This window comes from Fusarium sambucinum, chromosome IV (genome assembly GCF_050947815.1).
Source record: "Fusarium sambucinum isolate potato_lamoka chromosome IV, whole genome shotgun sequence".
Lineage (NCBI taxonomy): Eukaryota > Fungi > Ascomycota > Sordariomycetes > Hypocreales > Nectriaceae > Fusarium > Fusarium sambucinum.
The window spans coordinates 4,763,387-4,786,865 of record NC_139291.1 but is presented as its reverse complement, the minus strand read 5'-3'; the positions used below and the strand labels follow the sequence as shown (position 1 = coordinate 4,786,865).

The 23,479-nt window shown below is 49.0% G+C and overlaps 12 protein-coding genes across 12 annotated transcripts; 7 read left to right on the top strand and 5 right to left on the bottom strand.

Annotated features, from left to right (window-relative positions):
- Nucleotides 1-1,359: 1,359 nt before the first annotated feature.
- Nucleotides 1,360-2,892, bottom strand: FSST1_001618 (uncharacterized protein; the record flags this gene model as incomplete). Its single annotated transcript, XM_083227529.1, has 1 exon — nucleotides 1,360-2,892. One exon carries the CDS (start codon nucleotides 2,890-2,892, stop codon nucleotides 1,360-1,362), a length of 1,533 nt encoding a protein of 510 aa, XP_083091800.1.
- A 1,153-nt stretch (nucleotides 2,893-4,045) lies between these two features.
- FSST1_001617 (uncharacterized protein) lies at nucleotides 4,046-4,954 on the top strand (the record flags this gene model as incomplete). Its single annotated transcript, XM_083227528.1, has 1 exon — nucleotides 4,046-4,954. The coding sequence occupies one exon, from the start codon at nucleotides 4,046-4,048 to the stop codon at nucleotides 4,952-4,954; it is 909 nt and encodes a 302-aa protein (XP_083091799.1).
- A 356-nt stretch (nucleotides 4,955-5,310) lies between these two features.
- Nucleotides 5,311-6,675, bottom strand: FSST1_001616 (tyrosine--tRNA ligase TYS1; the record flags this gene model as incomplete). The annotated part of the gene is made up of 4 exons (XM_083227527.1): nucleotides 5,311-5,819; nucleotides 5,872-5,938; nucleotides 5,990-6,486; nucleotides 6,558-6,675. 4 exons carry the CDS (start codon nucleotides 6,673-6,675, stop codon nucleotides 5,311-5,313), a joined length of 1,191 nt encoding a protein of 396 aa, XP_083091798.1.
- A 1,005-nt stretch (nucleotides 6,676-7,680) lies between these two features.
- FSST1_001615 (membrane dipeptidase-domain-containing protein) lies at nucleotides 7,681-9,308 on the top strand (the record flags this gene model as incomplete). Its single annotated transcript, XM_083227526.1, has 4 exons — nucleotides 7,681-7,984; nucleotides 8,043-8,255; nucleotides 8,307-8,679; nucleotides 8,732-9,308. 4 exons carry the CDS (start codon nucleotides 7,681-7,683, stop codon nucleotides 9,306-9,308), a joined length of 1,467 nt encoding a protein of 488 aa, XP_083091797.1.
- Nucleotides 9,309-9,518: 210 nt separating this feature from the next.
- FSST1_001614 (mitochondrial 37S ribosomal protein uS13m) lies at nucleotides 9,519-9,992 on the bottom strand (the record flags this gene model as incomplete). The annotated part of the gene is made up of 3 exons (XM_083227524.1): nucleotides 9,519-9,830; nucleotides 9,890-9,934; nucleotides 9,990-9,992. The coding sequence occupies 3 exons, from the start codon at nucleotides 9,990-9,992 to the stop codon at nucleotides 9,519-9,521; spliced, it is 360 nt and encodes a 119-aa protein (XP_083091796.1).
- A 626-nt stretch (nucleotides 9,993-10,618) lies between these two features.
- FSST1_001613 (cyclophilin-like domain-containing protein) lies at nucleotides 10,619-11,594 on the top strand (the record flags this gene model as incomplete). The annotated part of the gene is made up of 4 exons (XM_083227523.1): nucleotides 10,619-10,943; nucleotides 10,998-11,124; nucleotides 11,184-11,335; nucleotides 11,437-11,594. 4 exons carry the CDS (start codon nucleotides 10,619-10,621, stop codon nucleotides 11,592-11,594), a joined length of 762 nt encoding a protein of 253 aa, XP_083091795.1.
- A 337-nt stretch (nucleotides 11,595-11,931) lies between these two features.
- Nucleotides 11,932-12,391, top strand: FSST1_001612 (RNA methylation protein TRM112; the record flags this gene model as incomplete). Its single annotated transcript, XM_083227522.1, has 2 exons — nucleotides 11,932-12,117; nucleotides 12,194-12,391. 2 exons carry the CDS (start codon nucleotides 11,932-11,934, stop codon nucleotides 12,389-12,391), a joined length of 384 nt encoding a protein of 127 aa, XP_083091794.1.
- Nucleotides 12,392-12,735: 344 nt separating this feature from the next.
- Nucleotides 12,736-13,725, bottom strand: FSST1_001611 (Ac45/VOA1 transmembrane domain-containing protein; the record flags this gene model as incomplete). The annotated part of the gene is made up of 3 exons (XM_083227521.1): nucleotides 12,736-12,872; nucleotides 12,926-13,569; nucleotides 13,631-13,725. 3 exons carry the CDS (start codon nucleotides 13,723-13,725, stop codon nucleotides 12,736-12,738), a joined length of 876 nt encoding a protein of 291 aa, XP_083091793.1.
- A 300-nt stretch (nucleotides 13,726-14,025) lies between these two features.
- On the top strand, nucleotides 14,026-14,733 carry FSST1_001610 (rRNA-processing protein RRP17; the record flags this gene model as incomplete). Its single annotated transcript, XM_083227520.1, has 2 exons — nucleotides 14,026-14,238; nucleotides 14,305-14,733. 2 exons carry the CDS (start codon nucleotides 14,026-14,028, stop codon nucleotides 14,731-14,733), a joined length of 642 nt encoding a protein of 213 aa, XP_083091792.1.
- Nucleotides 14,734-15,006: 273 nt separating this feature from the next.
- On the bottom strand, nucleotides 15,007-15,571 carry FSST1_001609 (tropomyosin; the record flags this gene model as incomplete). The annotated part of the gene is made up of 2 exons (XM_083227519.1): nucleotides 15,007-15,169; nucleotides 15,270-15,571. The coding sequence occupies 2 exons, from the start codon at nucleotides 15,569-15,571 to the stop codon at nucleotides 15,007-15,009; spliced, it is 465 nt and encodes a 154-aa protein (XP_083091791.1).
- Nucleotides 15,572-16,175: 604 nt separating this feature from the next.
- FSST1_001608 (uncharacterized protein) lies at nucleotides 16,176-17,523 on the top strand (the record flags this gene model as incomplete). The annotated part of the gene is made up of 2 exons (XM_083227518.1): nucleotides 16,176-16,377; nucleotides 16,436-17,523. The coding sequence occupies 2 exons, from the start codon at nucleotides 16,176-16,178 to the stop codon at nucleotides 17,521-17,523; spliced, it is 1,290 nt and encodes a 429-aa protein (XP_083091790.1).
- Nucleotides 17,524-18,837: 1,314 nt separating this feature from the next.
- Nucleotides 18,838-22,756, top strand: FSST1_001607 (histone methyltransferase SET1; the record flags this gene model as incomplete). Its single annotated transcript, XM_083227517.1, has 3 exons — nucleotides 18,838-19,518; nucleotides 19,591-22,594; nucleotides 22,653-22,756. The coding sequence occupies 3 exons, from the start codon at nucleotides 18,838-18,840 to the stop codon at nucleotides 22,754-22,756; spliced, it is 3,789 nt and encodes a 1,262-aa protein (XP_083091789.1).
- Nucleotides 22,757-23,479: the final 723 nt, after the last annotated feature.

Sequence of the window (23,479 nt, the reverse complement as noted above, 5' to 3'; positions counted from 1 at the left end):
CTGAACTAGACTGCGGCGTATGTATGGACAGGTAGAGAAAAAAATGCACGGTACAGTGCAGTGTTTTTGAGCTTGGTCTTTGGTTCGTCGAACTTTCTGTCCCTTGGCTTGGGCTGACACTGACACCGGCTGGTAAGGACGACAAGCAAGGCTGAATGGGGAGAAACGAGCAGGGCATTGACTGGACCGGAATCTTGCGAACTGGGGTCTGTGTGGGTGAAATTGGGATGATGGCTTGTCTTGTTAGCTTGAAGGTGGCTGGCGCTGGCTCGGGCTTTGGCGCTTGGTTGGCATTGGCATCCGCTGTAAGTATTGGTGGTGGTGACGTCTGGGGGCTAATGAGCAAGGGACTTTTGGTACATATCAACTCCTTTTGCATGCATATCACAGTAGGACGAAGGAATGGTGATAAGAAGTAGAAGACACAGTTGAAGAGCTTGGGTGACAATAGACAGAGTCTTGTGTGATATACCTAGAGTAGGTACTGGATAAGGCAGAATAGGTCATGATCGAATTGACAAGAGTAGGTGGATCTTGTCGCTCTTTCCTCCCTTCCAACAGCCGAGCTTAGCGAATCCACAGTGGACGGTTAGGAAGGAGCGATGGAACGGACAACGTTGAACACGATGATTGAGTCCATGCGGATTTCCGTATGAGTAACCCATTTAACCCATTTGACATGGATGAAAGTCAATGCACAATCTGAGCTTGTTCTCTATCATGTAGTGATTGGTATTGAACTGAATTCTAATAACCAAGTTTCTTTCCCTTGTCATCGCCAATCTCGAACGTCACAAGCCACAGCCAGAGACAGAAACAGACGGAAGCGGTATTTGTGCCAGTTTCAGAGGCCTCTTACTGGGCAGCTTGCCTTTGTTAGTGGATTTTAGACTCTTCCAACCAACTGGGTTATCGACTGCCCTGTACCCCTGAGCTCCCTCGTAAATGGTGGGGACGGGAACCTAATTTTAGAGGCACTGAACGTTTCAGAAAATTATTCCTGGGTTAATTCAGGGGTCTTGGACTATCAATCATCTCCCATGACAATAAGTACGGATACTCCGTTCCTAGGTGGCATTTGAATTTCCAATCGTTGGATACCGCTGTTTTGTTGTATAGATAAACAAAAAGCAAGTTGCCCCCTGAATTTAAATCTTTATGTCAACGAAAGTACCAGATGAGTCCTGCAGCAGGGGCTCGTCTGGATCCATCTCACCTCAGCACTTGTTCGGGGTCTGGTTCTTGGCCCTCAAGCACCCACGACTTTGGTTCATACATAAGAAAAAATGCAATACTGATTAAAGTTGAAACATGCCTCTATAAACCTGCGATTTGTGTTTCTATTGGGCTAAGTTCTTACTACAAATCATCATCGGATAATTCGCCTGGTAGTGGCATATAACCACATCTTTGAAACTCTTCCCGGTACTCATCAAGCAAAACCGAAAAAGGAATTCGATCGTAGCTCCAATCCGGCCTCGGGAACTCTTTGTAAACGAGACCAATCCCTACCTCGGACAGCACATTCTTAATGTAGTGTTCTTCAAATATCTTCTTGGTATCGCATGTTACTTGCTTGAGCTTGGAAAACCGACTCGGATCCCGTCTCTTCACATCTGCAAGACCGACCAGTCCTTTTTGTAGACGTTCAGAAGAGGAGGGAAGGTCAGGTTCCACGAGATAAAGTGACATGATGTTGGGAGGGAGAAATCGTGTGAGTGACACGTCATCAGGCAGCTGTAACTCGAGGCTTTGGGTGTTGTATATTGCGTCAGTATTGATAAACAGTTCCTGTAACGCTGTGAAGCCTTCCAGACTTGGCATTGGCCCAATCTTTGTATCTCGACTCATATGAATCCGGATACGGAGGTCAAGATGAAGCGACTCAAGACTTGCATTATATCTTTCAAGAACCTTGACAGCATCGCAAGCTTGTATCATGAAAGGGGAGTTTTCATCAACGTGGAAGGCGACTATCTCCGAAGCCTCGTATGTAAAGGTTCTCAGTTGACCAGTACAGGAAGAAATCATGGATTTAAGTTGATCGACACTCATTCGAAATCTCCGAAGATGAAGGGACTTGAGACTCGGTATGTCGGGCAGCGATGTCGCATGATAAAAACACAAAGTCTCGAGATCTGGTGAGCGGATGAGGATCTGTGACGAGAGCCATACTGTATAGAAAGCGCCGTTGATCTCCATGGCTTTCAGCGACAGACGAGAGACCCCCAGAGCTTTGAGCGCTTCTATCTGGTCGAATGTCTGATGGATCGAGACATCGAGAGCCAGATGCGGGAGGTCAGGTAACAGGACGATGAGAATGAACAACAACTCAGTCGCCAGAGTATTCATATGCCACTCTATTACCTCTGAAGTGCATCGAGAGTGGGCTTTGCCAAGTATCAGTTCCCGAAGAAAGTCATCGCGGTAAGGCGCCAGGTTCTTTCTTCGGTCCCAAATCTCTGATGGTTGCACTCCTGTGGCTTCAGCAACATGTTTAAATGCCTTTTGCGCGTCTTCAAGCCCAACGTTTGGCGCCTCCAGTGTATGGAAGAAGATCACCGCCTTGGTCGCCGTGACAAGATGAGGCTTTGAAGTGATGGTTCTTATAAAAGAAGCCAATGATGTCTCTACCGAAGGCTGTCGCACAAGACCAGGTTTTGAAGGCGCAATGAGGAACACATGATGGAGTATGTCCTGGCTAAAATCGCGAAAGCGTCTGCTGACAAGACATAGCGCCACAAGCACCTTGCGGTCCTTGCAGTAATTCTCCGCCAAGTCTACGGGGTCTTCGATGAGATAGTCCCTTCTTTTGCCGCAGCAGTGCAGACAAAAGTAGCCGAATATCTGACGAAATAGCTCTGGAGATAGGTCGGTGAATGAGTGACCCATGATGTGGTGAAGTGGGGAGGCGTCTTAGTAGTGTAGGTAGGTGACGGTGTAATTGCCCGAAAGACCCTAGGCTAGGTTGAACAAAGGCTGAGTCAAAGAGTCAAAGAGACTTTTCTTTATCGATTTTGATGAAAGCCAAGATTCTAATTTCAGTCAAAAGAAAACAAACAAGAATGAGATGTAGGAAGGAGAGTCTTTGTTGACATTATGGGCATGCATGGACCACCTGATGCATGTTGGTCGGTTTGAAAGTCTTGGTAGCTGAGCTGATCTGATCTCTTCGGGCGGCTATCATGGAAAATATTCAATATAATTGTGGCCTTGGTAGCTTCTACCCTAGGGAGTCTCATATTTATTGCACTGGAGACATAGTAACACCAGATGCCATCGAGTTCCATATTAACAACTTGGCTCAGCCTTATACTGCACGGGTACCACATAAATCTGATATTTTAACGTTGCAGATCATGATCTACATTGGCAACGTTTCAACAACATCTTCAGCTTCGGATCACCATTACAGCAGAGTAGTACCGACTTTTCTAATAAAGTCCATGTGACGTTAGCGCTGTACGATCCAACATGGTAAAAACAAAAGAGTCATTTATTTCCGGTACCCTCGGCCAAGACAGACAGACGAGTTTCCCTTGAAAGATAGTGCCCTTTGTTGGCGCCCTCTCCCTCTTTGAGAGTCAATAATTGGCCGTCTTTCTTTCAATATTTAGCTTTAGGGACCTGCGTCCCCCACTCTCGACGTGTGCCATGGCGCTAGGGAGTCAAGTTGTGTAAGTGGTTTCTTCGACCCATCGTTCAGATGGGGAACTTAATCTCTTTCCACCACAAAGGGACCGAGCTGAACAAGTTTGATGGATTGTTGGTTTCTAAACGGGGCGTTTATTGTATTCAATCTTGAGGGTTGTGTATCGGTAGTGGTAGTGGTAGTTCAAACTCCCTTTTAAAGGAGCCTGTATCCCCTCAAGGGCAATATCAATTCGTTTCTGCTTTTTGTTGTCAAACAAGTCGTTCATTCTTTATTACTATATAGAGACCCTCCAGTTCACTCTTTCACTGTTGGATATCTCATCATCATCATCCACCTGTTCATTCTATTCACTTCTATTCTATACTTTGCTTCACGTCTACTCTATTCACCATGCCTTCCATCAACACTATCATCACTGCCCTCGTGGCTGGTCTTACCATTGGAGCTCAAGCTGGCCCTTGTAGGCCTCATCTTCCTTCAAGCTCTGTTGTTCAGTCTCAGGTGACCACTGCCGCATATGCTCAACATACCGCTGAGACTTCTATCGTATACTCTGATGCTGCGAGCAAGTTTGAAACCGATGCTTCGCTTTCTACCTCAGCATACGCTCAACCTACCACCGAGGCTTCTATCGCATACTCCAGTGTTGTGAGCGAGTCTGAGACAGAGGCTTCTCTTTCTACTACTGCTGTACAAGCTACCAGCTCTGAAAAGACCAAGGCCATACCTGTCACCGCTGATGACGAGACCACTACAACTGGTTACCCTGCTGTAGAGACTACCTCTGTTGATTCAGATTCTCTATCCACCGAATCTGCCGTCGAATCTACCACTACTGCTCAGGATACCTCATCCTCTCCTCCTTCCACCACGCAAGAGAACAGCTCAACTCTTCTCACCACTACTTCGGCCCCCTCAACTACCTCGCAAGCTGAGGATGTTCCTTCAATCACTGCCGCTCCCACAACTACCTCCGAGCCTACTGCCACAACATCTCAAGCTTCCACCACAACATCCGAGGCCTCCACTTCCAGTTGTGCAAACAAGTCCAACCTCACCTGCGGCAAGACGGGATTCCTTACCAGGAGCGTCAGCAAGCTCCTCGATGTTGTCTACGACCAGGATCTCGAAGAATGCAAGGCTGATTGTGAAGCGAATGATGAGTGCGAGGCCATTGGTATTACTACAAGTGGCCAGTGTGAACTCTACGAAGCCGACATCTCTGACATGGGATTTGAGGGTCGGGATTCCTGGTACTACTCCGTCTATGATGCTTGCTGCTTTGAGGACGAGCAATAAACATATCACCTCTTACTGGTTAATAGGTATATATGGCAACTAGGTACATACTGGCGGGCATAAAAAGCGGCAAGCTCCATGTTGTAAAGGTGTTGCGTCGAGAGAAGGTCTCAAAAGACATTAATTTATAATTCCACAACTTTATTTCAATATATACTATCCATCTAGTTTCTGAGAAACAATTTGTCGACGCACTACGCCCTGAATGCCATCTCTGTGTCATTGCATGTATACAAACTTCTTAAAAGAAATCACCTCAAAGTTATCCTAAAGCCTAAAAGCTTTCGGTAATTTATCATCAATTAATCATAATCATTTCCCGTTTTATTTTATCTTTAGTCTATATTCTTGTTATCTTATGCGGTTGGGTTAGCCTGAGTCTCCTGTACATCCTTGATGGTAAGGTCCTCGGCCTTCTTAGTCACTTCGGCCGCTTCGCCCTTACCGCCCTTGGCGCCAGGGAATCGTGTTCCCAGGTTCTTGACCTTCTTCTCCTTCTTCACAGGCGGGGGATAGGCCTTGAGAGTGACCTCCTGCCACTCTTTTGAGGCTTGGTAATCAGCCTGGATGGGGCTCATCAGGGCAAGGATGCCTTCCGTGACCGCAGCCTTCAGGGTTTGAGGTGTCAGCACATCGTTTCGGTAGTCCTCATGGACCTGCTTGATGTCGCTGTAGACGAGAGGCTCGGCATCCCGTCTCTCGACCTTGAACTCCCGGGTTCCTGTTCTCAAGCCTGAAGCAGGTAGCAGGACATACTCCACAAGTGCTAGGACACCGTTGCCTTCAACCTCCTTGGGGACACACTCGGCCTTGCGAATCTTCTTGGCTACAGCCTCAGAGGAGTCTAGGAGATCAATCTTGCTGTCTAAGATAAAATTGTTAGTGCATGTCGTAATAGACTCATATAATACACATACTCTCATCACTGGAGCTCATCTTGTTACCGTTGAGTCCAGCAACCATGGGGTTCATGAGATGGGCGCGCTGGATTACATATTAGTAACAGACTATAGTCTCAAGATATTGAGGACGCACCTTTCGGTATCCGAGCTTGGGCAACCACTCGGTGGCAGCAGCGAAGAGCTTCCTCTGATCAACACCGCCGAATTGAACGTCGCAGTCGAGGTACTGCTCATCCAATACTTGCAGGAGAGGGTACATGAGACCGCTCAAAGGTGCATTGCCGGTTTGCTTGACAACCTCAGCGCCAGCCTTCTTGGCATCGTGCTCCGAAACGACTGAAGATAGCCTGTACAGGTCCATGACATAGTCGGAGGTCTTCTGGTAAGAGCTACCAAGGACAAAGCGCAGCTGCTCGGTAGAGACCCCGCAGGACTTGAGCATGGACTCAACGACAAACTTGTAGTACTCGGCGCGCTTCTCGACAAGCTCGATAGGTGCCTTCAGGTTGTCGAGGAAGCCATGAATATCGGCGAGGAGGACGGTGACTTCGCATCCGGCAGCTAGGTACTGCGCAATCTTGACAGCGGGGACGAGGTAACCGCAGTGAGGTCGACCGGTAGTCGCAGTGCCTTGGGTACCGATGTTAGCAGTCTGGCTTGGTTGGCGTGGGCGCTGGCGCGCAAGGGAGGATTGAACCTACCCCAGTAGATCTTGGGGTTACGGCCCTCGGCGAGGATGCCCTCGATTATTTCGGGGTTGAGTACCTCCGCAAGGTTCTCCTTAATGAGACTGAGTCTCTCCTCGTTTGAAAGAGCCATGGCGATTGTCCTGAGGATTTTGAGAAAAGAAGGTGTCTAAGGATGAATCATATGAATGCCCCGCGCTACCTACCGTATCTGCCCCTCGGTGGATTGAACCTTACCTAATTGGGAGACTTCATCGTCTAAGTCTTGGGGTACAAAAATAAACAGCCTAAGAAGTCTGGTCTAAATAGCAGAAGCTGCTGACCTACTAATTTCGTTTCTCATGCTTCTAACGGCTAATTTTTCTAATACTCGAAGGGAGACGTAAAAAAGTAGTTATCGTTTTACATTATTGGAGTGTTAATACATGACTTAAGACATCTTAAGCTTCATACAGGTAAGCTTAGGATAAAAAGTAACTAACTTTCCAACACTTGACAGCTCTTCCATAATAGAAGGCGCGTTTCTGTCGTGTTAGTGACCATCAGAGCCTAACTCCCCGCCGGAACTGAGCATACACGTTTTCCGAGGATCGGCGCTATGTGAAAACGGCCTTTGCTCTCCAAACGGTGTGACAAAACGGTAGCTCATGTACGGACTGCACAATATTTGTGCAACGTGGCTGAATATAACCCCTGTTAGATGGAAGGACCTGTGGCGCTGTTCCTGGGCTAGCGTCGACCCGACCTTAACAAACATCTCCAAGTAGGGAAGTCATCAAAGTAACGCTGAGCGTGAGGCCATCCCGTATCACCCGGCAGATGCGAATGAATGCGATGAAGAACTAGACCAATTGAATGATATACGTACTTTCTCTAAATTCGACTCCCATAACCTCGATTTATCTCCAAATACTTTCTTGAAAACCCCCAAGTTAAACCTTAACTGATGGAAGCATACCATATTTGTCAGCCCGAGGTTCCAGGGCGTCAACCTCTCGTCTCATCTCATCCCTGTCACGTCGCTATCTTTACTTCATTCAACATACATACCTACTTACTTAGGTAGCGAACACTACTAACTCACCTTTCTCATCAGTCCTGTTTATTGTATACTTCTCTTTCATTTGCCATATTCACAATGGGGCGGCAGGAACCTCTCCTATCATACAACACCACTCGGCCTTCGAGGTCTAGGGGCTCAAACCGATCAGTCAAGGGAGGACTGCTCTCTCAGCTTCATAACAATTCGTATCATGAGCCTCCATCTTCGCCGAAATTGACACCTCGGAGGGCTATCTTGGCCATCTTTCTTGCCCTCCTGGGACTCAGTCTATTACATCGGCCAGTTAGCAATCGCTACAATGGCGTTCCTCGCTATGGCAATGGTCTCCGATCTCCTGAAGAGCGAGCACGTCATATTCTCACAACCACTCCGCTGATAGGTATGACTTCATCTCTCACTTGACTGCCATTACAGTCGTATTAACGAGGTGCACTTAGACGGTCATGTCGATTTCCCAATAGTGTTGCGCTTCGCATACGGCAACCAAATTTATGATGAGAACTTTACTCAGCCTTTTGAGCAAGGTGAACTTCCTGGGCATGTAGATTTGCATCGCCTTCGTAAGGGCCAGAGTGGCGGCGCGTTCTGGAGTCTCTTCGCCCCTTGCCCATCAAATGACTCTGACTTCTCTGATGAGAATTATGCTTCCAGTTAGTCTCTCCAATTTTCTGTTAATGAAGATTTTTCTTACCAAATCATAGGCGTTCAGTTTACGTTGGACCAAATCGATGTCATGACTAGGCTGCAGGCAGCTTATCCCAGTCATTTCTCCGAGAAGGTCGACAGCTCCAACGCCTTTGAGGCCTTCAAGCAGGGCAAACTGATATCGCCATTCGGCATTGAGGGGCTACACCAGATTGGCAACAAAGCAGCCAACCTTCGCAAGTTCCATGAACTTGGTGTTCGCTATGCTACCCTGACTCATAATTGCCACAACAAGTTCGCTGATGCTGCAGTTTTGGAAAACCCAACTCGCAAGGCTGAGCCTCTGTGGGGAGGTGTTAGTCCTCTTGGTCGCAAGCTCGTTCATGAGATGAACCGCATTGGCATGATTGTCGATCTTTCACATGTCAGGTATGTCGCATCCATCTTACACATATAAATACTCTCTAATACATCTGAACAGTGAGGATACTATGCTGGATGTTCTCGGCGACGGAAAGGACTGGAGCGGCTCTGAAGCCCCCATCATCTTCTCTCACAGCTCAGCCTACAGCGTCTGTCCTCATCCACGAAACGTCAAGGACAATGTCTTACAGCTCGTCAAGGAACGTAACTCTCTTGTCATGGTCAACATTGCTCCTGACTTCATTTCTTGCGTCGACACTGGAAAGGACAATGGCATTCCTGACTTCTACCCTCAAAACTCTACTCTTGCACACGCAGCTCAGCATATCCTCTATATCGGCAACCTCATTGGATATGATCACGTCGGTATTGGTACCGACTTTGACGGCATTCCGTCAGTGCCTAAGGGTCTCGAAGACGTTACCAAGTACCCTGATTTGATCGCAGAATTGCTTCGACAGGGGGTCAGTAATATTGACGCAGCCAAGGTTGTTGGGGGTAATCTGCTGCGAGTATGGAAAGAAGTAGACACTGTTGCAGCTCGGCTACAGGCCAAGGGACAGCTGCCGCTAGAAGATGATCTGCCCAAGATGAAATTCGAGGAGGTAAAACAGGCTTCTGTGGAGGGTGTGTAAAACTTATAGTACCGCGATTAATGACACGGCTCCGGAGTTCGTTTCCATTTGATCGTACACTGTATATACAAGTCTTGTACAACAAGGAGATGGCCAGACTTTCTTGATCTCCTTGGGATATAGCATTTTTATATGCCAGTCTATTGTAATTTTGACATCCATGCCAGTTCTCAGACACAAAGCCAGAAGCCCATTCCTGCAATAATTCGTTTAACCTCGTCGCTCGACCCTGTTGAGCCTGTTGGCAGTTGCTGTCTGCGTCCTTGTTCGCTGACCACGCACTGGCAGACCCATTGCATGTCTTCTACCACGGTATGATCCCATATCCTTTAGTCGTCGAATGTTTTCTTGTACCAAGCGCCTGGCATCCGTTTCGATCGTCATTTGTGATAGCTCGGCTGTGATGGAAGTAACAGTTCTGGGAGCGAGGGATCCGACCTTGGCGAGCTTGTGAATTGAGTGTTTCGCCATAATTCGGGCAGATGTCGTGGGTCCAAGAGCGTAGAAGGACTCAAGGGCTTTCTGTCGGAGGATCGTGTGAGGATATGAAGAGCATTCGGTGGTGGTTGTTAAGGACTTACCTTGACGAGCTTCTGCTCGCCGAAGTTGACGCCAAGAAGGAAAACCTATGCGACGTTAATGATATTTGACCCAGAAAAGAAAAGACTCACGCAAACGTACCATGGTGACGGATTATCGTGGGTATCACAATCGCATGCCTCGATCTCGTTCAAGCGGACCTGACGTGCGATTGGAAAAAGATGGGCAATTCGGTAAAACTCGGGTTAATCTTTTATAATCTCCATGTCTTGGTGGAAGGTATAAGACGGAGAGAGTCCACTGGAACCTAGGTAGTACCTTAGCTCTAGTGGATGGGAGTGGGGTCAATTGGTGAAGTGAGTTCCATGAGACAGAAGACGTCGGACATAAAAGTTGATACACATTTCTATCACCAAGTACCTAGCTGTAGACGGGCATCTTATCATTTTCCGTGAATTCAATCACCAACAAAGAGCAGGGCACCAATGAACGAACTTGCTTCAGCGGTGGCTTTAGCCGCTGAAACATGCTGGAACGCTGGGTGAGCTCTCCACTCCCAGTCCGGTCATGGCGGGGGGGATTATCTGCACGCAGTTTAGGTAGGTCCCCCAATCCATACTGGATTGCGCGGGCCAGTGCAGCTCCCCCCCGGCCCCTGTCAGCGGTCTATGGTATAAGTGTCCCCTCCTCCGAGCTTCGACTTTCCAACCTTTCTTTGTTCCTGCTCTGTATTCTTTGCACCATCATCAATTGGCAGAGACACAGCAATCATGTTCAACCTTCGTCGCCTTTTTGCGTCGGCCCTGTTCCTTGGGCTCGGCCTCCTCTTCCTCGCTCAGACGGCCGAGGCTGCCAAGGGTCCCAAGATCACCCACAAGGTCTATTTCGACATTGAGCAGGGTGACAAGCCTCTCGGCCGCGTCGTCATGGGCCTCTATGGCAAGACTGTCCCCGAGACCACTGAGAACTTCCGCGCTCTGGCCACTGGTGAGAAGGGCTTCGGTTACGAGGGCTCTGCTTTCCACCGCGTCATCAAGAACTTTATGATCCAGGGCGGTGACTTCACCAAGGGTGACGGCACTGGTGGCAAGTCCAGTACGTGATGGCATCATCTTGATCCAATAGTCCAATGGCTAACAATAACTTCAGTCTATGGCGACCGCTTCAAGGATGAGAACTTCAAGCTCAAGCACACCAAGAAGGGTCTTCTCTCCATGGCCAACGCCGGTCGTGACACCAACGGTTCCCAGTTCTTCATCACCACCGTTATCACCTCGTAAGCGAAACCCATATCCAACGAATCAATTCCTATTATAATGCTAACAAACACTGCAGTTGGCTCGATGGCAAGCACGTCGTCTTCGGTGAAGTCCTCGAGGGCTACGAGATTATCGAGAAGATCGAGAACAGCAAGACTGGAGCGGCGGACCGACCCGTCGAGGCTGTCAAGATCGCCAAGAGCGGCGAGCTTGATGTCCCCCCTGAAGGTATTCACGTTGAGCTCTAAAGAGGCAACATTGCACTTGTCCAGTCCGTTCTCGCCACCGTTGATAAACTTCCAAAAAAGGCAGGATTTGCTGATGCGTAGCCTCTGTCCCGTTAGGCCTTGCCGGCACATCTGAGTTCGCTGCTGAAGAGGTTGCTTCCACTGGATGGTCTCCTATGCAGAAGGCTGGCCTCTTCGCCATCTTTGCTGGTGTCCTCTTTGTTGGTCTCCGTAGCGCCCGACAGCACTCTCGATTCTAAGCGACTCGAGACCCGGTCCTATATAAAGAACAAGACAAGACAATACAATACAATACCTGACATTCCAAACTCAAATAATCTTTGATGTCAATCGCCTCGTGTCTATCAATGTGATGAACCAATTCCAATTATACAGTAAACTCTAGCTCTCGTAGTATAACTCTACCACTACAGGACGGACCCCTGTCACGTGGGGCTGGTGGCTCAGCTCCAAGAGGCTCCCCCGCCATAGAAGAAAAAAAAGTTGTGTAAGTACAAGACAACGATAAACAAGGCTTTCCATATCTCATACGGCTCTTACCCATTTACACGATACCACCTGTTACAAGACGACAAAATGAAGGTCCTTAGCCTCAACTTCCTCACCTGCGCCGTCAAGGCCTGCAAGTCTTCTAAGGACTCATTTCCCCTTCACCCCAAGGATGCAGAACTCGTCCAGGACGACATTGAGTTGAACCCTGACATGATCATCAACGTGCTGCCCCGTCTAGACTGGGAGGCTCTTCGCACGACAGCTTCTGAGGTGAGTTTCCAGCTTTGACCCGGATGAAACTTGATTTCTATGTTTGAAACACATTCCTGACATTTTTATGTTACAGCTGGGTTTCCCTCAACTCCCTGAGCAGGCCCCTACCGCAGTTGAGCTCAAGGGTGATGACAAGACTCTCAAAGATCTTCACCATCTTCTCCTCGAGACGCAAATGTCTGAGGGCAGGCTTGTCTGTGGAAGCTGTGGGCATGAGTATGCTGTCAAGGAGGGCATCGCCAACTTCTTGCTGCCCAGCCACTTGGTGTAGAGACGAACAAGTTCTACTCTGGAAAAGTCTTTGGATGCATAACCGCTAGTTGAAGAATCTAGTGTTCATGACTGGAGGTGTCACGACGGAGTTTGGCGTTGAATCTTTATTACAGCTTCGAATCGCATCTAGAAAAGCACTCAATAAACTTGGATCGAGACCCATAAAGTTAGGTCCTCGTCCCTATGATCTGTCTACAATTCATGCTCGCAACGTTGTATGCCGATACTATTCCTCTCATCAAGTCACACCAAAGAAACCCGAACTCCATAATCTGATATACAAGCATCATCCCGCATGGAAGTTTGATACATGAACAGCGCTCATTGATCATGTACAAGTGATTACTGCTTCTTCTGGGCAGCGGGTCCCATGTCCTTCTCGAAGGAGCCGTAGGAGACCTCGAGACTAGCCAGAGCCCGGAGACCAACACCAAGGATAGAGAACAAAACAAGAGCAGTGATGATGGCCATGAAAATACCTTCGGACTGTCAGTACGTCGTGCAAGTCTATAATGAACAAATGGGTGCTTACCAGGAGTGAAGAACTGGTACTTCTCGAACAAGCCACGGGTGTCACGAGTAGCGTTGCCAGCCTTTGAGCCTTCTGAAACGTCGCGCTTCAAGTCCATGTGCAGAGGCTCGATAAATTCGGGCTCGTAAATTGTCGTCTCGGAGCCAGAGACCTTCTTCGATGCAGAGGCGGTCTTGGCCTGGGTGGAAGGGGTGCCAACGAACAGGACAGTGTATGAATCCTTCATCCACTTCTCATTCGACGTCCAATTCTCGGTAGCTTCTGCAAAGTTGTTAATGTTCGGTCTTGTACAGTGAGTTTCTTGGAACCGACCATTGTCCTCTTCCGCCTTAATAAGGGTGAAATGAGGCTCGACCTTCTTTGCCTGCTCATAACACACTGTCTGAATATAATCCTGGATCGCGTCCGCATCGATCGATTCGCCGACAACCTCAGATACAATGAACTTGCCCTGAATTTCCTTGCGCGCAATGGCCTGGTGAAGGTTGGACTTGGCGTTCGTTCGTCGAATGTCGGCAGCGTTGGCGCCTTCCTGAGCAATCAGGACATAGTTATCGGTCGGACATGAAGCCAAAAGGTCCTTGACTTGCTCAAGAGCCTGAGATCGCGTCTGGATTTGGTTGTTGCTGGTCACATCGGAGAACCTGTTATCGTCATCGTTCAGCAGGAAGCTCGAAGTATGGGACACGGGGGCGCGCGTCATACTTGGATGTAGAGAACATGACAAGAGGCCATGAATCGGAGAAAGCGGTGGCTGAACCGCTGAGCGCAAGAGCGCTGGCTAAAATCTGAAGACGCATCACGGATAGTATTTGCTTGATATTGGCCGTTGGATCTGCCTGTCGATACCAGCTTGTAATGATAACAGTAGCATCAAGAGAGCTTATGCAGTAACAACTGCCTTACGTAACCGTCCTGATAGACGCAAGGACCCGGTTTATGCACACCTCGGTGAGCATCCGCTGTGGGGCAACCCTGGGAAACTTTCGCGATGGCGGATTTTCTGTATGCTAAGGAAAAGATGCCAGCCGACAAAATAGTTCATTCGTTGTAAAATTCAAACTAGAATTGCACCAAACATCTCGTCTACACAAGCAACCATGTTCGCCAAGCCAAGACCCAAGAAGAATATTCTTCCTTTACCGCACAAGAAGCGGAAAGCGACATCTGGAGTTGAAGAAGTCAATTTCGATTTCGATGCGCGAGAGGAATATCTAACAGGTTTCCACAAGCGCAAGCAACAGCGTATCAAAAATGCGCAGGAGGAGAATGCAAAGAGAGCTCGTCAGGAGAAACTTGAATTGCGAAAGCAGGTATGTCACGAAGCAAGACGGTTTAATCGGTCACAAAAATTTAATCAACTAACATATATTATCTAGATACGAGAAGACCGAAAGCGCGACGTTGAAGAACACGTACAGACCGTGAACAGATTGCTACGAGAGTCAGAAGCTGCTGGTGCCGTCGAGCAAGAATCGGATGAAGAAGACGAAGAATGGGACGGTTTTGCTGATCAGCCTGAGCTTGACATTGTCGACCACGAAGAAGAGTACATCGACGAGGACCGTTATACAACAGTCAAGGTCGAGTCTGTTTCGGTAACAAGGGACGGATTCGAGAAACCACAGTTCGACAACGAAGACAAGAGCCAGGACCAAAAACAGGAAGAGAAGAAGGATGATACGAAAGAAAAGGCACGACGCGAACCCAAAAAGAAGAAGAAGAAGTTCCGATACGAGTCCAAGTTCGATAGACAGCTCACAGAAAGGAAGCTGAGGGCCAAAAAGGCGGCAAGAAGGTCGGGCTAAATTGGTTGGGGCCCTATGGATTTGGACAACAGAGAGGGATGCAAACAGGCGCACCATTTACAAAAGATACCCTTTAGAAATGAGAAAGGCCAGCTTCAATCAGCTAGTAGAAAAGTAACATGATATACGGAAACTGCTTCATTCGCTCATCTGGCCAACACTCAAAGATCCCTTCAACCAAAGCATCGTGCAGCTGAACGAGTATACTGATGGCTGAGGGACATGCTAATAAACATCTGCATCCGGCGCAAGTGTATAAAGGTCGGAGTTCGATTAGATGTTGCCAATCTCGGCCTGGAGCTCCTCCAACTCCTTCTGAAGAGCGTTGTACTTCTGCGACATCTCCTCGTACTTGGACTCCCACTGGTCACGCTCACTCTCAAGAGCTTGCACCTTGCGCTCAAAGTGTCCAGCCTTGACATCGGTCTGTCGAAGCCTATAGAATCGCGTTGTTAGTCGATATACCGTTTATTGTGCGGAAATTTGATGGTTGTCAAAATGGCGGTAAAGGATCTCGCTAAGGGGGTTGAGCGTACTTCTCGTTGGCCTCACGAAGAGTCTTGTCGGCGTCCTCGGCCTCCTCCTCAAGGAGCTGCAGCCTTCGCTGGAGGGTCTCGTTCTGAGTTCCGTGCTGCTGTCCCTCGTCGGCAGCCTTCTTGAAGTCCTTAACGGTGTTCTCGAGCTTCTCAACCTCACCCTCGAGGAGGTTGTTCTTGTGCTGCAGGGAGGTGATCTCTTGCTCCTTGGACAGGTTCTCCTGCTCGAGAGCCTTGACCTTGGTCTGGAGCTCTTCAACCTTGGAGCTGGCCTCGTCGGCCTCCAGGCGAAGCTGGTTCATTTTCTATCCACCATCACCACGTTAGCATGGGTCGACGATAAGTCTACCCCTCCACAACGGTCCCTTCCTTTTGGGGTTGCATGGCGGGGTAGGTAGCATAAGAGCTGTTTGGTGACTGACCTCCTTGATGCGATCCATTTTGATGAGCGACGAAAGTTTACGTTTTGTTGAAGAAAAAAGCGGAAGGGAAACTGGCGATGGGACAAAGGTCGTGTTGTTCGGATGTAAGATGAGGCGGTTAAGTACCTATCAAGAAAGGGGAGGAGTGATGTTCCTCCACAATTGAACTACGGTGGAGGTCACCGTCGTGTCCAGCCTCATTGGCTTGTGGCGGTCGCTCGTGTGTGGCGCTCGAAGCTCACATGCCGGCACTGTCCAGGGGAAAGCAACCAAAAGGTGGCTGTTGCCCTGCCAGCCAGCACAGGCCGACCAAAACATCCTGGTTCTTGACGTCCGGGTAGATGAGCAGAGGGCCCTTTCATCTTGCACGCGTAATTACCTCTTTGATTAAGTCAAATTCCAATGACGAGAGTAGCATCTGCCTAATCCCACTTACTCAAAGATAACGATATTCTGAATTCTTGATTCGCTTATTGCAGACATCATGTTGGCGGCGCATCGTGACCAAGAGAACTTGGTTCTGAGCCAGCAGGTTCCAACGAAGCAGGGACATAATTCACGGTTTCCAAAGACGCCTTCTCGATTTCCTCAGCGTGATGAGAATGCTGCCGCCTTTACAGGCAAGGGCGGGGTGAAGACCATCAACAAAGGCAATGGAACTCGACAGGCTATGGTCACTCCCATGGGTATTGATGACATCTCGAGAGTCAAGGAGCAGTGGGCTAATACAATTTCACATCACAGGAACCCGTGGTCGAGCTCCTCTAGGCAACAAAACCACCAACGCCAAAGCTAAGAATGGGCAGTTGGGTGGTGTTAAGAACCTTGTTAAGGACATCGAACAGACGCAGCTGAAGCCAACCGCACAGAAACCCAAGCAACAACCGGTGGACCTTGCGCCTCTTGAGATTCGACTTAAAGAAGAGCATAAGACCATTGAACCGCAGGAGGAGGAGCCTGAATACGCCCCGCCAAAGCCAAAGAACCTCGCATATGAATCAGATTGCTTCCCTAAAGATCTGTTGACGCTGGACGGATTAAAGAAGGGCAATCTCCTCAAGGGATACTACCAACACTTTTACAACCCAGTCGACGATGAGGGTGTTTCTCGACAGGATAGAGAGTTCGCAGAGACTTTGAAGAAGGTGGCAGCTAAGGCTGAGGAGAAGAATAAACGAGAGACAGACGCCTTGACTTTCAACATCAACGATTTATCAGACAACGAAGAACAGGTCAAGAAGCCTGCACCTAAGACCAGTCTTCTGGACCCTTCAGGACGTAAGGCCAACGGCATCCGAACCAAGCAGCCATCCAGCTTCTCTTCAAGGCGTGCTGCCTCTGCTTTGTCTATTCACTCGGATACCAGTAGCAACAGCAAGGGTCCTTCAGTGGCTCGAACAACAGGCCCTCGAAGGCCTCTATCTTCCTTGTATCAGGGTAAAAAGCCTGCTGCTCGAAATATCGTCCCCGTGAAGAGATCGCATGCGGAGAGCGCTACTGGCGAGGCTGCGTCACGAACCACTATTGGCTACAACCGTGGCCGGTCAGCATTATCTCTGGTCAGCGCTCAACGTCGTGGAACTGACGCCCGTGAGGTAACACAGCGTCCAGTCAAGCCTTCGGGTACGTTGAGCCCTACCCAGTCAGATCTCACTATTACACCGGCCCGTCTTCGTCAAGCCGTCCAGAAAGACCAAGAGACCAAGCCCCAACCTCAATTCATGTCAATCTTTGATGAGGATGGTGATGATGATGACCTTCCACCACTAAACCAGCCACTCCATATATCCGATGATGAAGATGAGGAGTTTGTGCTCAAATTGGACTTGTGAGCTTTATGTATTGCAGTGTTAAAAACGGTTGGCGTTCGGGAATATTCATCGCAATATTGATTTCGAGTCGATGAGATGGAGTTTTTGAGGATTGGTACAGGATCAAAGAGGCTATGATTTCAAGACTGTATGCTAATCGGATATTTTTAACTATCGAGTATAGCTGCATCCACAACGTCTCGTAGATGAAATAATTTTCTTTGTAACGACTTGTCATCTGACATTTAAGTCTATTTAATATTTTCTTTACCCGCCATGTGCTATAGGTTAGGAGGAATGCCCAAAATGTTTGTTAACAAAGACACTCTGCTGTAGATATTCATTCTATTTAGAGGAATATAGGTAAAAGAGAGGTGTTACGATGGTAACGTCTCTTTAATCTGAACATGTCAAACATCCTGCCTTTGTTGTCTCGTGACAACTGCGAGTTTTGAACAAAGCCCTGCTTTCATGCACGATGACATCGACATGTTTGCCGAGTAAGGCACATTACAGGCGAGTGGTTCTAAACAAAGGGACAAGACATGCACCACATATGTTTTTAATAGAATAACACGTCTTTTGAACACTAGGGTATTTGCAGGCAAAAAGATGAACAAACCTCGAATATATCTTGTCACCCGAACGGATTGGATGGTGGTTGCACTGTCAGTCGTCCTAAGACAAGAACCTTACCTCTTGAGTGGGACGCGTTAATTGGCAACCAACGATACCCCGTCAACCGTGTATTGACACCAAACTTCACTGCCAATCACAGCACTATTTATCCTCCAAGCCACCCAAATTGTGGCTCGTCGCTTCTCTCATTTTTGACTTGGCTTGGCCTTACCGCTAAAAGTTAACGCTATTCATCCCTGAACCAAAAGTCAAACCAAACCAAACTGGACGCCAGATCAATCGTCAACTTCCTTGGTCGTCAGCCATTTTTTCCCTTCTCCCACCAATTCCCCCCCTTCATTACATTCCAACGTTTGGGGATTGTTATCACTTATCGCCTCCACCTTTGTCGCGCGCATCAATACTTTGGCCAAGGCTACTAGTTTCGCTGTCGACGATCCTTTTCTTACTCCTTTACTGCGCCTAGAGTTGGTGAATACCGCCCCTCTGCCACATTCAACCTCACATTCGCTCTGTCGCGTGAAGCCTGTTTCAATACATCAATTCCGCCCACACAGCCGCTACCTCAATCCACATAACACGCCTGAAATCGCCGCCTGGTCAGGATTCTCACTGATCAGTGTGTTTTCGACGCTTCAACGCAAGTATATCATGGTAGGAGTACGGGGGAGGAAGTAGGAAGAGCGCATCGTCACGATGACTCGCCCGCCAGGCGCGAGCTTCGCGGAGTTCTTCCCCACTGCTCCCAAGGTAAAAGCTCAGGCTCAGACTCGCGCAGACCAGGTTAGGGACCGCGATCGCTTTAAAACAGCATCGACGCCAGCCTCTATCAACGGCACTATCGACTCCACAACAGGCACATCTGTGCTAGAAGCCGACGCGAATATCGGCCCCGACGGCATTGTTTCAGCGTCGGATACTATGCCAACACAACCTGACGACACCGAATCCCCATTCACAGATATCCCCAACACCGTCGACTCGGCCAGCTCATATAGTAGCGCCGCTTCATCGATATTCAGCACATCCACCCGCTACGGTGCCGCGGCGACTACAGCTTCGTCCCGTCTTCCCACCTCGAGCCTTACCCCAAGCGCTTTCAAAGACTCTCCCAACTCGGCACCAACCGCCACAAAGCCAGATATGTCTACGTACCAGACCCCCGATCGGGCCGTGAGACAGTCCTCTCGAAACTCACCGACCTCTGGTCCTAATGTCTCGATATCAAACGGACTTCCCTCCAATGAGCGCATTCCGGCTCGAGATCCGTTGCCCTCCGTCAAGGGCCTCAAGTGCACCTATGATCCGCTCCTCGATCGAGTACACAATAAGAGCGTCAGCAAAAGCGCCAAACCAACATATAAAGAGTTCGGTCGAGTACGTATAACTATAAAATCCCTCCCCAGGGGGGGCGTCATCTGTGGTGAACATGGCTAATGAATTGATTAGGAAGATGACGCCCCCCCTAAAGACCCCCGACTGGCCAGGTCGGATGGTCGCCTTGGTTATATCAACACCGACTACTATCTGCCTAAATCACGACTACGAACAGCGCCTGAGAATATCAAGTCCTATCCCTACGACCCCAAGACTTCCATTGGCCCTGGTCCACCCACCCAGATTGTCGTGACAAGATACAATCCGCTTATTCCCTTCAGCAAGGTGACGGCTATCTTTGCCAGTTTCGGTGAGATAGCAGAGAGCAGCAATAAGATGCATCCAGAGACAGGTAGCTATCTTGGGTTTGCGACAATTCGATATCGAGATTCTAAGCGACCTGATCGTCCACCTGTCTCTGCTATCGATGCAGCTCGCCGAGCTGTGCGAGCCCGTGGAATCAAGGTCGACGCTGACATTGTTCATGTAAATTACGATCCTGAAGGTCGCAGGAGCCGGCGGATGTTGGAAGAACATCTCAAGAGGGAGAAGGAAAAATTTGAGAAAATCGAACAGGAAAGACTTGCTCTTGCAGCCAAAGCACCACCGACCGGCCCAAAATCTGGAACAGTCCCAGGATTTACGAGACCTCCCCCAACCGCCCCGAAAGGTCCATCGGCTCAACGACAATCTATACCGCCTGGTATACCACAAATACCTTTGCTTGGCACACAAGTCAAAGCGCTCAACCTAGAACCGTCGAACCTTGCACAAAAACTCGCGAACGATCCATACATTTACGTGACAGGTGATAGCGTCCCAGTCCTACCCAGTATCCTCCCACATATGAAGAAACGACTTAAGAGTTACGGCTTCGAGGAGATTCGCGTCGACAAATCGGGTTATTTTATTGTTTTTCGCAATTCGTTTACTGGCAGCTCCGAAGCTGAACGATGTTTTCGTGCTGTAAATCATACCGAGTTCTTCAATTATGATATGACCATGCAGCTTTGTTTACCTCGTCCTCGTCGAGATGATGCCTCCGGTCGCCGGCGATCTAGTGCGAGCCCCGACCGACAGACACACGCCGAACCACGGTATCGTGACGAAAAGGATAGAAGAAGACGAGAGGAAGAAGCGGATCTTGAAGAGGAGAAAAAGCAGAGAGCTAAGAACTTTGACCCTGTGATCCAGGCGGTGGAGGTTGTCCGACGTGAGATGATGGAACATCTTATCCGACATATCCGCACCAAGGTCGCAGCGCCTGCTCTCTCCGATTTTCTGGATCCTGCCAATCATGCTGCCAAGCGACGGAAGTTGAACATTGAGCATCCCGACGACATACAAGAGATACCCAGTATCGAGGACGGCAATGACAGCTCTCGCGTGGGAACGCCCAACTCTCGCGCTGACCCAATTGAGCGCCGAACTGGTCGCCTCGAACCAAAGGCCCTTCCGAGAATTCGCAAGACCAAGGTTAAGGGCCAGGCGCAAAAGAGTGCCTTCGTTGATCCGTTTGCCAGGAAACGCCCACCTGTTGCCCGAAACGCCTTCCGTTCGCTCCACCACCGCTTGAGAAGCCTCGATAGCGATGCTGAATCCGACGACGACACGGATACCCGTGCACTATTGGCTCGAGAGACAGAGGAGGCCGAATCTCGCCCGCGCAGCCGAATGAGCACCGATGATGAAGCTTCGAAGGACGATTTCGTACCGTGGGAACAAGGTGAGGACGATTCAATGACCGAGGCCAGTTTCGCCATAGCAGACACAGCAAGCTCCAGAAAACGAAAGCTAGTCGCCTCACTTGAATCGGTCTTTAAGCGCCAGAAGAAATCGGACGAGGAACTGTTTGGTGTCAATCTTGAAACACTTGATTCAGAATTTAAGGGGCGTGAAGAATCTGTCGATATCATTCCCGAGCCAGGGACGGGTGACGATGTGGAAAGTAGAGTCTCCCGCTCTGAGACACCGGCCTCGGCCATTGGAAAACCTCTGAAGAAACGGCCTGGAAAGGTGAAAAAGACGAAGAAAACATCGTTTGAAGAACCCGAGACTTCGAAAACCCAACCAGAGACAGAGTCACAGGGCGACGATGGAGTTACAGAACCTTCCAAGGCTGTGCAAGAGAAGGCGGAGAAGTTGCCTATGGAAGAACTGATACCGGAGAAGTTTGACGACAAGCTCTTTGCCACAGAGCCCTTGACACCTGCCCTTAAGTTACCGGACGGCGTTAAGCCCGACTTACCAATATTCCAGGGCTTGATAGTCAGCACCCAAGACATACCTGATCTGGCCAAACTCGCCAGGAGGTTTAATACTAAGGACATAGGGAATGCGGAGTTGTGGTTATGGACTCGCAATCGCATCAGGGAGCTCAACTCTGCAAGACGCACATTGGACTCTCCTGTTACTATTGGAGGATATTATGTGCCCAACCCTACTGGCTGTGCCCGCACGGAGGGTGTCAAGAAGATCCTTAACTCTGAAAAGTCGAAGTACCTCCCTCACCATATCAAGGTGCAGAGGGCAAGACAAGAACGGGAAGCCCGCAACAAGTTGGGTAGGGATGCCGCCGCAGATGCTGCGGATGCCGCCAGAATCGCAGCCGAGAAGCTGGTCGCCAAGGGAAATTCACGAGCGAATCGCGCTACCAACCGTCGCTACGTTGCTGACCTCAACGACCAGAAGAAGACTCTCGGCCAGGACTCTGATGTCTTCAAATTCAACCAGCTCAAGAAGCGCAAGAAGCCCGTCAAGTTTGCTCGTTCGGCTATCCATAACTGGGGTCTATACGCCATGGAGAACATTGCAAAGGACGATATGATTATTGAGTATGTTGGTGAGCAGGTTCGACAGCAGATATCAGAAATCCGTGAGAACCGCTATCTCAAGAGTGGCATTGGAAGCAGCTATCTGTTCCGTATTGACGACAACACCGTCATCGACGCAACCAAGAAGGGTGGCATTGCGCGATTCATCAACCATAGTTGTATGCCCAACTGTACCGCCAAGATTATTAAAGTCGAGGGAAGCAAGCGCATTGTCATCTACGCGTTGCGCGATATTGCCCTGAGTACGTTACCCTCTGCCTTAACTTCGATCCAAGTATATACCACTAACAAATATCACAGACGAAGAGTTGACATACGACTACAAATTTGAGCGTGAAATCGGCAGCACCGACCGCATTCCTTGTCTCTGCGGTACTGCAGCTTGCAAGGGCTTCCTCAACTGATACTATTATAATACAGCATTTTCCTTTATATCTCTCCTCCCTCCTCTTTTCAACTCGAGCATCACCCTGGTACTTTACAACCGTCTTTGGGCATAGTCAGCATTTGTTTCGTAAGAGAAATGAAGAACATGGTTTGGGAACGGTCGTCGTATTTATCATCAAGGCGTTAGGGGAAAGAAAAGAGGTTGTGAAATTTGCGGCTTGGGAGGTTTATTTGGTCAACCCAGAGAATATTCGGGGATGAAGACGCTGGAGCGGGAAGAGAGTGCATCTTCGGCGAGACTCATTAGGTGGTCTAGTTTGACCTATGAAGTCGGCTGAAAATGGCGGCTAGGCTTTTGTTTTTTCTGTTTCGCTGCATAGGATCAAGGAGAAGGCGTGGGCATTTTAGTGAAGGGACGTTCAACCGGCCAGCGCTATACGTCCTTTTGTCTCTTCTGCCTCAAGATCGGTCAGGTGGAGGAATACCTGACAGATGCTCTGTATATATTGAAACAACCTCACACACGGATAGACACGGGCTATAGCTAGGGATTTGACGGCGACACTGGCGCAAGGAATAAAATCTGACAGTGGATGTCGGAAGATTGGTACAAGTGTCCAAACTACTAAGTGAATAGGCAACGCTACGCTGAAGAAGGTCCAAGTGCAAGGGCTGGTTCCCTGCTTCTCCCCTACTAGATTCAACTATTTATCTCTTTCATCCATTTCCAAGATCCAGTC